Genomic DNA, 13,530 nt, shown 5'->3' on the forward strand with positions numbered 1-13,530 from the left:
CGGATCTAGCCTTTTTTAACCCCCGACGCAAAAACGACGGGGTGTCATAAGTTTGACAAGTTTGTCTGTTTATCTGTGTGTGTGTAGACACCGTGCCATCGTAGCTCCCGAACGGATGAACCGATTTAGATTTAGTATTTTTGTTTGAAAGCTGAATCAGGACATCTTAGCCATGTTTGGTGGAAATCAGTCCACTATAAGTATGTCGAGGTTTGATATTTGTGGTTAGGTTATTCTAGGGAGTGGGAAAAACTAATAATTACGAATTTGCAACTGAACTGAAACATTTATTTCCTACAGCGTCCTCACTTCGCCAACTCAAGTTCCACTTCCTCAACACTTTTCCCCCTAGTCTCAGACTAAGAGTACCAGGACCACAACAACTCCGAGGAGGTTCATCGCAGCGCAAACGCAGAAGTATGTATACTTGCCGAGAGCTGCGCTGATGGGCGCCAAGGTCGTTAGCTTAATAAAATTAGAAAAACGAATTGAACTGAAATATTTATTTCATACAGTGTCTACTTTGCCAACTCAAGTTCCACTTCCTCAATACTCTTCCCTCGAGTCTCAGGCAAAAGTACCAGGACCACAATAACTCCGAGGAGGTTCATCGCAGCACAAATGTAAAAGTACGTATACATGCCGAGAACAGCGCTAATGGGCGCGAAGGTCGCCAGTTGCGTGAAGCACATCAGCCACGCCTGGGAGGTTACTACACCCATAAGCTTTGCTCGGATCTGGAAATTGATAAAGGATAATTATGGATATTGCCTCTGAATACGTCCAAAAAGAGAGGTCAGGCTAGTGAAATACCTCCTGAAAAATTACGTAAGCAAGCCCGACACAGCGTAATATCAGCACCCTTGGGACAGCACATTCACCTTACAAAATAATGCCTACTCTGTTTCTGTGCAGTTTCGTGTTCCTGATAGTCACACACCATCAGGTTCTCAGCCCCTAGCTTTCGTTCCAATATGTGCAAATGTCCTCTGTACGTACTGGCTATAAGTACCTACCTGAACCGTAGATTCGTCGTCCGAAAAAAAGGTCTCACTTTTCTATATAGAGACCTAGCATACATACTACATACCCTCCGGGGTTTCTCAGAGATATATGTACCTCATGGAATGTGCTATTTTCTGCATATTACCGTAGTTGCGATGCTTCCTACCTTCGTTTACATCAAATACTGTGATTGTTAGCGCTAAACCAAACAACCACATGTCTAAGCAAGGGCAGGCTTGGAATATATTCCCGGATCAAGCAGAAGTCGTCCACGAACTATCTGAAGGCGCACGGTGGAAAAGGAGGCCGTCTCAGGACAGGGATCAGTGCAAATCTTTCCTAAGAGCCCCTGATGAGGGACAACAGGATCTAATAATCATTGTCATCATATTAGTAAACCTTGGTTTATCTCACCTGAATGTTAAATACCTCCGCCATGATGATATAAGGACCTGGCAGCACTCCCACGGCGTACACGAACATAGACGCGGTGATGGCCAGCAGCATCAGCCAGCCCAGTACGGTGTCCTTCGGCAGCAGCATCACGGTCGCCAACGTGCCGAGCGATAGCACTGATACCACGTACGAGAATAGCAGGATTTTCTGGTGGAATAAATATAAATGTATTTTATTTTGGGCTTTCTATTACAAAAAGAGTTATTATTTATGCTTCAAGTGCAATCAAGAATTCTAATAGTTATTTTTTCTTCTCCCAACCCACTCCATAACGCACACAGACACGACGGAGCCCAGCATCATGATGGTAGGAAAGCTTAGCGTTTGCAGCTCAGCGTTCATGTCTGCCACCGACGAGACGATGTTCGCTCCGTACGTCACCAGAGCGAAGTTGCCGCGCACTAGTATGATGTCTGACCTTATATTTGCTTCAAGATTGGATTTAAAAACAGACTCACTGACGTCGGACCTACGTGGATCCCAGTCTTCGGCTTACTCAAAACCGATGGTTCACACCAAGTTTCAGGTCAACCATTGTTGCTATGTTCCTGACCCAACCTGTCTTAGTTTTTTTTCTCCTGTCACAGGTCTTGTATTATAGCGAACTTGATTTTAGAAATTAGGCAGGCTGCTATGGAATTACTCAAAGGCTTACCTTCCTTGCAACCCGCTCCGTAACGCACACAGACACAACGGAGCCCAACATCATGATGGTAGGGAAGCTTAGAGTCTGCAGCTCAGCGTTCATGTCTGCTACAGACGACACGATGTTCGCTCCGTACGTCACCAGAGCGAAGTTGCCGCTTAACGCTTGTACGGCGATCAGAAGCGTGGAGATCAGGTAGGCCTTGCGCCAGGCTTTGTTCTTAACTGGAAATATATTAGAGGTCACTTAGCGAATACGGCGAGGAAAACAGACGATTACAACCAATTTTTTTAATACCATGTTCTTAGAATGTCGCAATGTTAAAACCAATTAGTAGTAAAATGTCTAAATTTACAAAAATACCAAAGTTCAGTACTGAAAATTGGTATGCACTTACATCAAAATGCCAAAATGACATTGGCGTATAACATCCCCAATATCAAATAAATGTACTTACAAATAACTATCAAAGAGAGGTTGGGAAGGGTCTTGTAATATTCGTCCTGTTTCTTCATATATTCGAGTTCGCCTTGCAGAGATAGGTCTTCAGCTGGAAGACATCTGAGACAAGACAAGCTTTCGGCTGCCTCCTGTAAGTATATCACCAATCGACCGTACATTTACAACATAAGAATCAGTGACTTGTAATTATCTTAAGTATATGGACACTGAGTATGACGTCAGCATCAGCGGAGAGTTGTCACTTAAGACCGTTTTATTTCTGTATTTTTTTAAGTAAGTACAGTAAGTAAGAGAGAAAGATTTTTCGCAAGATCCTGGGATTCGCAAGTTTCGAAAGATTCAGAGAGACGATGGCACCTGGCGGATCCGGAAAAATGCCGAGGTTGAGGCATTAGTGGCCGAACCCAATATCATCGCTGAAACGAAAGCCCACAGACTTTCCTGGTTCGGTCACTTACTTAGAATGGGAAACGATCGGGCTGTCAAGAGAGTGTTCTTGGGTCGACCGGCTGGTGGCCGTCCGGCGGGTCGACCCGGGTATCGCTGGGAGGACAGTGTGGTGGCGGATGCGTCGGCTTCAAGTCAGTGACTGGCAAGAGGCTGCGCAGGATCGGGACAGGTAGCGATCTCTCGTTTCGGAGGCCAAGATTCACTTTGGATCACTAAGCCAAAATAGTTAGTTTAACTACAAGATTTTTAGTACTCCTGAGTAATAAATGATAATGATTTACAATACAGCTGTCATTAGATGTACCGTATCTGCCAAAGGTTATCACAAAGATCGGAACACACACTTTAACGTCTTGACAAAAGAGGCACGTTCCAATATTTATGAAAGCTTTGGCAGCTCCGATCATTATATTTGAATGGCCCTTTGTGTTTTCGACATTCTTGCTTTAGTACCAGAAAGCAATACCATGTACGTACTGTAAAAAGTCTGCACCAGAAACACTTAGAGAGAATATTTGGGGAGAAGTTTTACTTACATCGTACCGGCCAACCTTCACCAGGTACCCAGGGGATTCTGGGCACTTCAGCATGCAAAAAAAAGTGAGAACCGGTATCCCAGACACCACGTACAGAACTGTGTAGTAATCCAGGTAAGCTCCTAATGCGTATATTGTTAATATTCCTGAAATGAAAGCATATAAGTACTATCATATGTACTTGGAACACAAATATAAAAAGTGCGTGGCATACGTTGGTTGGTTGGGTAACATTCAGAAAATTGCGGGTCACAACTGAATGAGATTAGTTTAGAATAGGAATGAGGAGAGAAGTGGCACACTAGAAGAGAGGCCTATGCTTGGCCATGTACGATGAAGAACTGGTATGATGTACTTGGGGAGCTGAATTATTGTATTTCTAAATAGAATTTGAACATAATCAAGTGATATTTATTTATGCTCTGAGTTAGACTACCTACTGGGTCTGACCCCAATCCTGCTGCAATATGTATAATGTACAATTGTACATTAATATATAAAAGAAACATGAAATAGAAGATTTTAAAAGAAATGAACAACGATCAATCGTTCGACTGTGCTGTGCAATTACCTAGGTTAAGAAAGAAGATCAGCATAGACCCCATGCGACCTCTAATGCTATCCTGAGCGATCTCCTTATTGTAGATGGGGACAGCACTAAAGCAACCAGCAGCGGCCAGCCCGTAGCATATCCGGGCTATAATCAGGTACGTCAGGTTTGTGGCGAAGAGTTTGAGAAGCCAGCAACCCTGGAAGTAAAGGAAAATGTTTCTCATAGACCAGTACTGGCCAAATGTTTTCACAGTATTTGGAGCAGTCTAGTGATGGGTAGGACATCAATTTCAAATGAGTTTGTATGAGTACCTCATTTCCAAAAATGAGGTGTTACAATGTCTTACTTCAAATGAGGTGAGGTACTGATCTGTATATATATATATAATTTCTAGCATCGGCTGTTTGACAAAATCCATCGGCAACAAAAACTAGTATGTGTAGTTGTGTACTAGGTAAATATCCTTTATACATACTAAATTTCATTAGTCATAATGAGTACTTGAACATTTAACAAGAGAAAATAGATAAAATTAAAAAATATTTCAAGGACTGTCATAGAGGCCTGCATAACAACTTAATTTGATGTTTTTATGGAACTGGGTCTAATTTTGCCATTGAATAATATTATTTACAGTTTGTTCCATTTAAATTACTGCTACAAATTACAGTGGTTTCATATTATTAACAGCTTAATAATAACATACTTTGATTAGCATAGTTACCATAAAACTGCATGTTTTAAAACAAACTAAAGTTCGTATTGTTTTATAATTAGTACCACTTTTACATAAAAATAACAAACTTACCACTCCATGTGTTTTAAAAGCAATATGATAGTAATTAAAAACACCATCAACATTCGCGACGCCGGTAAGTCTTTTCAGTTCAGTTTCACTATTTTTTTGCACACAAATGACACTAAGGCAGAATCACAGGTATATTTGATTGTGTAAAAGTTGTCACCATTATTACATTTTGGCTCATTTATTAGTATTATCACTGTAGGACATAACTAAACTTTATGCAAATACACACAAACTAACTTTTCTTCTGTAAACTGTCATTACTGTCAACGTCAACCGCCTGTGAATTACTTTTCGTGTCGGATTTATTTATCATTCTATTGAATTAAGAAATGAATTATTCTTTCTATTACTGATTAAATACTTAATTAAACTACCATGCTTCACATAATTTATATTATATTTCGGTCAGTAATCTTGTAATTGTTTTTAAGCAAGCTTCGTAAACGCATCTTCTCAGTGGTTGGCCCTCTGTGTTGGTATGCTTGGTATTCCGAATATTCAAAACACTTGAGTTACCATTTCAACGTCCAGTCTAAGAGAGCTCCCTGATTGCACATAACAATAGCCATACAAACTCTATTGCTGCGGTAGATCACGTTATACTGGTCAATGTGTTAGCACAATAATAGCTATCAAAAAATTCAAAAATGAAGACCTGCCGCGAAAAACAACATTTTGCATCTCAGCTGCATTTATTCATGACTTCACAAATGCGACAGAGACAAAAGATGTGGTTCACGCGAAATCGTCTGATTTTTCGCGCGATTTTTGCGAGCAAGTTAACTATCCTGGGATCAAAAAGACGTAAAATGTATGAAAACTTGCGGCGCATAAGATTGTTTTCTTTCGAGTCATGTGTAACGTATTTTTGGTGAGGCAAATTTGAAGCCCGCGTGTGTCTGTCTCACTCCCTCTTATGGTAAACGTAACTATCTGTTTCACTTTGAAAGGATTTTTGAAGTGTTGTTGTCACAGTGCCTCTTCTGTCTTTCCGGTACAAAGCGATTTCCGGTACAAACGAGTCAAACGATACATTTTATTTTATCGGTGGACCTTTTGTCCCGGCCATAAGGTCTGTAGTTCGGTAACTGAACGTGTGGTTGATCACTTCATTTGAGGTGTCGACTCTCGCGACGGAGTTGGAGGGCCGCGTCTGCCGCGAGGCGCGCGAGTGGATGATGAGTTTTTGACGTTTTGTGACATTTGAAGTATGTGCATGATCTGTGAGGAATGAGGTGTTTGTGTTGCTACTGTTGCGAGCGAGTATTTGAGGGCCGCGAGGCGCGCGTGTGGATGATGAGTTTTGACGTTTTTGTGACATTTGAAGTACGTGAATGCTTTGTGAGGCGTGTTTGTGTTGCGACTGTCACAAGCGAGTAAAATGAGGTGCGGTGAGTTGAAGTGTGATGCAATACATTTTTGCCGTGTGAAGTACTGCGACAAATTAACAATATGAGTGGTACAAATGAGGTGCCTCACGAGTGAGGAACTCAACACTAGAGCAGTCAGCAGAAATTTCCTTTTGTTTTAATATCCTCAAAGGATGACTCACGCTAAATCCAGCCTTATAACCAAGATTACAATGGTCGACGTTCCGTATCGTGTCGTAGTTATTTACAGCTCTCTATCGCTCTTTCGTATTGGAGTTACAGAGGTTGTTGAGCATAAATCGCCGCGGAGTGACAATTTTACTATACCTTTAGTTAGAAGCCGGAGCTTCAGGCGCTTCGTTTTCTTCTTAGAAAAATACTTCGTTTGGCCTGGCCTGCGCCGCAATATTTTGAGTCAAAATATCATGATAAATAAACAGAAGTTTTTAAAAACAGAACTTACAAATGTTATAAATAGTTATAAGTACAAAGTAAATCTGTGGTATTCCTCAAGGTGACTGTTGCCTGGGGCAACGTCCCCAAGATGGTCCACAGCCGCTGTCCGAAAAATTACCTGCTTGAAGGTCACCAGTGACCCAGACAAGTATATCGGAAACTTCCTTAGTGTCGGTTAACTTACAAATTGCGGCACAGTCATCAGCAAAATACTCTTCTTTCTCCCGATCCTGTCCGCGAGTATGGAGAACAGTGGAACAGTGCACGCCGCAGTGATAGGCATGAGGCTGGCGACCCAGCCCAGGGTGTTGTCTGTCAGCGGAGCCCCCGTGGGAGAGGAACTGGATTGAAGGACCTTGGCGGAGGGGGACAACCAGCCCGCCTGTAGCCCGTACGTGAAGAGAGTCGAGTTTGCTGGAAGAACTCTTAGTCTTAACTGGACATTAATCAGCAAACAAGGCCTGTATTACTGAACTATAATATGCATTATTTTATGCGGATCCCCCCCACTATTCTTGACACGTTTTTTTAAATGGGCCATTTTTTCAAAGTTGTCCACCCTACTTTTTTTTGGATTTGGAAATTTTTATGTGGTTTCCACTCAGAATCGCGAGCTCTTTCAATTCTAATAAGAGAAAAAAAGTGTCCCAAGGATTTTTTCCAATTCCGTTACCATTTTTTCATTCATTTTGTATGGCGGTAACGGAATGGAAGGTTCGAAAAAATGTATGGAAATCTTGGGACATTTTTTTTCTCCTATCAGGATCGAAGGACCTCGCGATGCTGAGTATTAATCGCGTAAAAAATACTCATGTTACAAAAAAAGTGGGGTGGACAACTTTAAAAAAAAAATGGCCCAAATACGGTATCAAGTTCTAAAACACAATGCCCGAATTCGAACCTATCAACTATTTAAGTATTCACCTACCAACAACACCAGAAATCCATTGCATACACGTGTGACCTTCCTCTTTTCATTTTCTATTTTCTTTTCCATCTTTTTTCAATTTTTTTATCCACCACGAACTCACTAAATGGTCGCGAATATAATATTTTTTATAACATATAAATGAATGTTTTAAACAACTTGTTTACTGATGTAAAACAGTGGAAACGTTGATGTAGAAATAGAAATGCAGACTGATTATTTGTAAAAGCTGTATATTTGTATACAGAGACGTAGGTAATGAGATAATTGTACGGGACGTTTCATAATAAGTACTGACGATACATCAAGGAAATCCATACGAATTTTCTCCTTTTCTCACATGTGTGAGAAAAAAAATTCGTATGGATTTCCTGGAGGTCATTAAATTTGTCCCTTTTTGCTGAGCAGGCAAATATATATTCTCACTGTTTTAGAGGTGATAAATTGTATGTATTTTTAGGGTTCCGTAGTCAACTAGGAACCCTTATAGTTTCGCCATGTCTGTCTGTCCGTTCGTCCGTCCGTCCGTCCGCGGATAATCTCAGTAACCGTTAGCACTAGAAAGCTGAAATTTGGTACCAATATGTATATCAATCACGCCAACAAAGTGCAAAAAAAAAAATGGAAAAAAATGTTTTATTAGTGTACTCCCCCTACATGTAAAGTGGGGGCTGATATTTTTTTTCATTCTAACCCTAACGTGTGATATATTGTTGGATAGGTATTTAAAAATGAATAAGGGTTTACTCAGATCGTTTTTTGATAATATTAATATTTTCGGAAATAATCGCTCCTAAAGGAAAAAAAAGTGCGTCCCTCCCCTCTCTCTAACTTTTGAACCATATGTTTAAAAAATATGAAAAAAATCACAAAAGTAGACTTTATAAAGACTTTCTAGGAAAATTATTTTGAACTCGATAGGTTCAGTAGTTTTTGAGAAAAATACGGAAAACTGCGGAACCCTACACTAAGCGTGGCCCGACACGCTCTTGGCCGTTTTTTTATTTTATTAACTGGCTTCAGTCCATTATTGGGACTATTTCGCCAGTGTCAAGGTGATATGAGCTAATACTAATGATATTGGTACGGTAAGTACAACAGTGTACGGTGAGTTAGCACTTGTAAATTGATAGCTAGATTTTACAAGAGCACGTGGACTACCGGCCGTAGATGACAAAAAGGAGGCTAAACGCGTTTCGCGATTAATTCTTCATCAGCTTCTCACTACAACATTAGTTTACTGCATAATAAGAATAAGCTATCGATATTACACTTTAAAACATTAATGAGCAAAAGAAAAACAAATTATTCACGACACGAGACCGCTAAGATGGCGTTCGAACCGGAAGCCCTTGTATGTATTTACATCTATAGTCTGTATATTTAGGCATTTAAAAAAGTATAATCAAAATCTTCCCTCGAAATGCTCCTTATGTGAGTTGAGGGTAAATTAAAACATTACACGACCTAATAAGATAGTTAAGGACAGGTTGCTCAGTAATAATACCGCTGGGTTTTTGTATTTGGTTGGTTAACCGACCGACAAATGTACTATCCGAAAATTTACAAATAGAATCTCTCGCTTGCGCGGAACTCAAATTAAGCACACGAAGAGCTATCAAAATTCTCTCGTTCTAAAAATAACTAATTACGTATTTGGCTTCACTCTACTGGACTGCCTGTATATGATAATAAACATTGAATAATATTATGTGTAACAGTTGCTATTTGCACTGTTCTTTGTTTGCTTATATTTCATATGCGGGTTGATCAACAGTAATATAATGGGTAATAATTAGAAGTTTTTCTTGTCCTAATTGTTGTTCTTTAAGCTTTCCCTTATAAACCTTACTGGTTAACTCATTTGTAATATGTATGAAGCCGGATTTCGTTCGTTTCAAAAATCAGATGAAAAGGTAACCCGGGTGATTCTGCCTCTTGTTGTTATTTTAAGGAGAACATTGTGCCTTTTGAAATACATATTTAATAACGTAAAATCGAGACTTAATCGCGTATCACTACATTTAAAATAAAACTAACTTCCAACGTTTCAGGGATGGCGTCGTCCCCGTGTCTTAGAGAAGACTGGCTTCTGAAGAAGTTAGTTTGAATCTAGTGATACGCGATTAAGTCTCCGTTTAAACCTTATTTTTAACCCTCGACGTAAAAACGACGGGGTGTTATAAGTTTGACGTGTCTGTCTGTCTGTTTGTCTCTTTGTCTGTCTGTCTGTGGCATCGTAGCTCCCGAACGGATGAACTGATTTAGATTTAGTTTTTTTTTGTTTGAAAGCTGAATGAGTCGGGAGTGTTCTTAGCCATGTTTCATGAAAATCGGTTCACTATATCGGGGATTTTTTTTCAAAATTTTAATTTTGTGGTTAGGTTATTAGTAATAATCATGAAGTTTAAATCAGTATTTTAGACTCTATCTAATCAGTATAGATTTGAAGAAAATATCGTCGAAGTAAGAAGTCTAAATAGGTATACATAGTTATGGCAGACCTAAGCCTCTAATCTAGACATTTAAGACAGGGCCAAAGCCCAAACGTGTACTTTGAAGTTTGACCTTCAGCTAGTACTTGAGTTTCTTCATTAACAAGCGGCCTAAACAAAGGACTTACGGAACTTAGGAGGGATTCCGAGCTGAATACGGAACCCTAAACGGGTCATGCTATTTAATTTGAGGGTACTAATATCTTTGAGAGATGTTTACTTGTAACAATTGGATTTGTCGATTTGTAAAGGCAACCGTTAGTATACAGTATGTAAAGCGAATCTATTCACAGTTGTTAGTATACGACATACTCGTTCATATAATTAGATCAATTTTACTTAAAATTTACGTAATAATTGTATCCATACATAACCTAAGCACAAAATTAAAATTTTGAAAAAACCCCCGACCGCGACATAGTAGACCGATTTTCATGAAACATGGCTAAGAACACTGGGAGACTTACTCAGCTTTCAGACAAAAAAAACGAAATCCAAATCGTTCATCAGTAGGCCTAGCACATGATTGCCGCGAGAGTAATATGTCGCCGCGAGATAGATGAGACTTCTTCTTCTAACTGTATTAATGACATAAGGACGGGTAGTCTATCTCGCGGCGACATAGTCTCGCGGCAATCATGTGCTAACCCTGCAGTTCGGGAGCTACGATGCCACAGACAGACACACACAGACAGACAAACAGACAGACAGACAGACACGTTAAACTTATAATACCCCGTCGTTTTTGCGTAGGGGGTTAAAAATAATTCAGCACGCAATGTACCTATGGCTATAGTACAATGATACTGCTGAGAAAACCATATAGTAGAGGTCATAATAATTACCACAGAACCGAAGTTTGGTTTTTTTAGTTTTTTGTGTGTGTCTTTTTGACATACTAAAAATATAGTAAAATATATTTATGCAAAATGCGTTTTTTCGACCGCCAAAAGTTGTATGAAAAATTACTATGGAAAAAAAATCCTAAAATTTAAAAATCGTCTCTGGTATCAACTTATGGGGAATTAGACGGCAAATTTTTTTATAGCGTTGATGTTTAGCAAAAATATAAATATTTTTCACTATTTTGGTAAAATAAAAAATGATAAAAATCATAAATTTGATGAAAGGAAGTAATTAAAACATAAATTTCAGCAATGTAATTTTTTTCATATGTCCCACACCATGGTAAATACGGGTACGATCCGCCTGGTGATTAGCAGTTACGGTAGCCTATGACGCCTGCCAATCTAGAGCCTCCACATGCGCGTTGCTGGCCCTTTAGGGTACCTTTCCACTAGAGATGCGCAACGTGATAGTGTTTGATATCCACCAATCATGTTCACTGTTCACAAAGCGTAGCGCTAGTAGGAACGGGTTCGACTAAGCAGCTTGTGGATATCAGAAGCATCCATAACACATCTCTGGTGGAAAGGCACCCTTAACACGTTCGCTGCGGCAAACCAAAACCTTAACCCAAAATCTAGTGCGTTACGAGGCCCAATCCGCCCCGTAATAGTTTACATCGTAGTGCGTTACGGGTATAAAAGTGCCCCGTACGCCTAAGTCTGTTAAAAGTGCTGTAAGTTCCTGAAATATTGGATTTTCCAATATTTTTTTCGACTAACTGTAAGAGTATGAAATTTCCTTCGTCTCATTATCCCCGCACGTGGATACGATAAAAACTCAGAAAATTATATAGAAAAGAAAATACGGGGTTATTTTATCCCCGTATCGCACTAAAATTGAAAAAATACGGGGTTTAGTACACCCCGTAACGCATGTAACGTATTAAGGTCGATAAATTAGTAGTGATGGGAAATAAAAAAATCGATGTATATGCTGTTTTAATAAAAAAATTACACATCAAAAATATGATACTTCGCACTCTTGTATTTTTGTGAAAGTAGTTAATATAATTAAGTAACAAAGATAAATAAAATAAGATAAACCACCACCGTTTTTACATATTAAAAACATATATTTAATTACCTGCCTGCAATTAGATGTAAATTTGTGGTGATTTTGACGTTTATTGTGTGGGATAACCTTTGTTTTTGGAATATAGTAGTTCTAACGTGTGGTTCGAGCGCTTCATTTTTAATTTGCCGATAACAAGTATTTCAGTAAGCACTGCACTAGCGATACTGTGCCCACAACCCCGTACGGGCCAGCAAATTATTTTACGGGGCTCACGGAGACCCGTATCGCAGTAGAAGGTAATTTTTGTCCCCTGGTCGGTACGGGGTTCCTGAGACCCCGTATATAATTAATATATGAATAAATAATACTTTTGAACAGAAATCCAAATATATATTTATCATTTTCGTAGTTGTAAAAATGACCAAAATACAGCTTCCGCACCAGCGGAGTGAACACGATTTTTCTCACCCGCACTGAGTGATGACAGCGTACGGGGTTCAAAAACCCCCGTAACGCAGTGAACGTGTTAACAGTCCTCAGCTAGCTCGCAGGATAACGCGCGTCCGCGGGAGAAAGCGACGAATTGACGTGATTTTTAAGTGGAGATAGTAGAAGGGATGGAAAGTGACTTAGGCTACTTTTCGTCTCTTTCTAACCCCCCTCCCCACTTCCCTAAACTGGGGGGGTAGAAATTTGTATGGAGCATTCCGTAATTTTCTAATTTAACGCGAGCGAAGCCACGGGCAAAAGCTAGTTTTTCATAAATTAACTATTTGGTGAAAATTGGTGGTGTTCATAGGCGCCTTACCATTGTTACGGGTTAAGAATTTCACCACCCCCTTCCTTCCCGTGGGTGTCACTGCAATGTCACAATTTCGTTTTTTTGCAACCCCTTATTTTGCTAAACGTGGCACAGAAACTTTAGTAGTTTAATATGCTGTGCCTACCTCTTTATGGGATACAGGCGTGATTGTATGTATGTGTATGTATGTATGTATTTTGTATTATGTTATGTACCAGCCAATACCATCGTTCCACGAAACTAGTGATAACTTTTTATTATTCCAACTGGGACTAAGGTCTGATTTAGACGACGTGCGAACTCGCATGCGATTTTAGTTACATTGAGGGATGTTGAGGGTACATACAATTTTGCAGAGCTATCAAATACCGCAATGTAATAAAACTCGCATGCGAGTTCTTGTACCGTCTAAATGGGCCCTAATGCACGCAGATAAATCTTAACAGACATCCTTGTTATCTCTCTTCTTATTCCCAAATCTTAACGAACTCCGTGAACTCAATACTAATAACGCTTACAGGTGAGATCAATTTCCAATTTGCACCACGCTCACATCCAAAATGGCTTGTCGTAGTAAAATGTAATGATATTGTAGTCTTGGTGGTGAAATGTAATTGAAATAAACACCAAGACAACATTT

At 39.6% G+C, this 13,530-nt stretch overlaps 1 protein-coding gene across 2 annotated transcripts; it reads right to left on the reverse strand.

Moving 5' to 3' along the window:
• Positions 1 to 292: 292 nt before the first annotated feature.
• On the reverse strand, positions 293 to 7,849 carry LOC125224748 (facilitated trehalose transporter Tret1-like). Of its 2 annotated transcripts, none has more exons than XM_048128196.1 (8): positions 7,667 to 7,849; positions 6,927 to 7,156; positions 4,127 to 4,304; positions 3,556 to 3,701; positions 2,565 to 2,697; positions 2,117 to 2,331; positions 1,420 to 1,608; positions 293 to 737 (listed from the first exon to the last, which is right to left on the reverse strand). In XM_048128196.1, exons 1-8 carry the CDS (start codon positions 7,737 to 7,739, stop codon positions 519 to 521), a joined length of 1,383 nt encoding a protein of 460 aa, XP_047984153.1. In that variant the 5' UTR covers positions 7,740 to 7,849; the 3' UTR covers positions 293 to 518. The 2 variants fall into 2 exon arrangements, with proteins under 2 accessions (XP_047984153.1, XP_047984154.1); XM_048128197.1 differs by having other exon boundaries at positions 294 to 737; positions 7,671 to 7,833.
• Between the last annotated feature and the right edge of the window lie 5,681 nt (positions 7,850 to 13,530).

Source organism: Leguminivora glycinivorella, chromosome 3 (assembly GCF_023078275.1).
Source record: "Leguminivora glycinivorella isolate SPB_JAAS2020 chromosome 3, LegGlyc_1.1, whole genome shotgun sequence".
Lineage (NCBI taxonomy): Eukaryota > Metazoa > Arthropoda > Insecta > Lepidoptera > Tortricidae > Leguminivora > Leguminivora glycinivorella.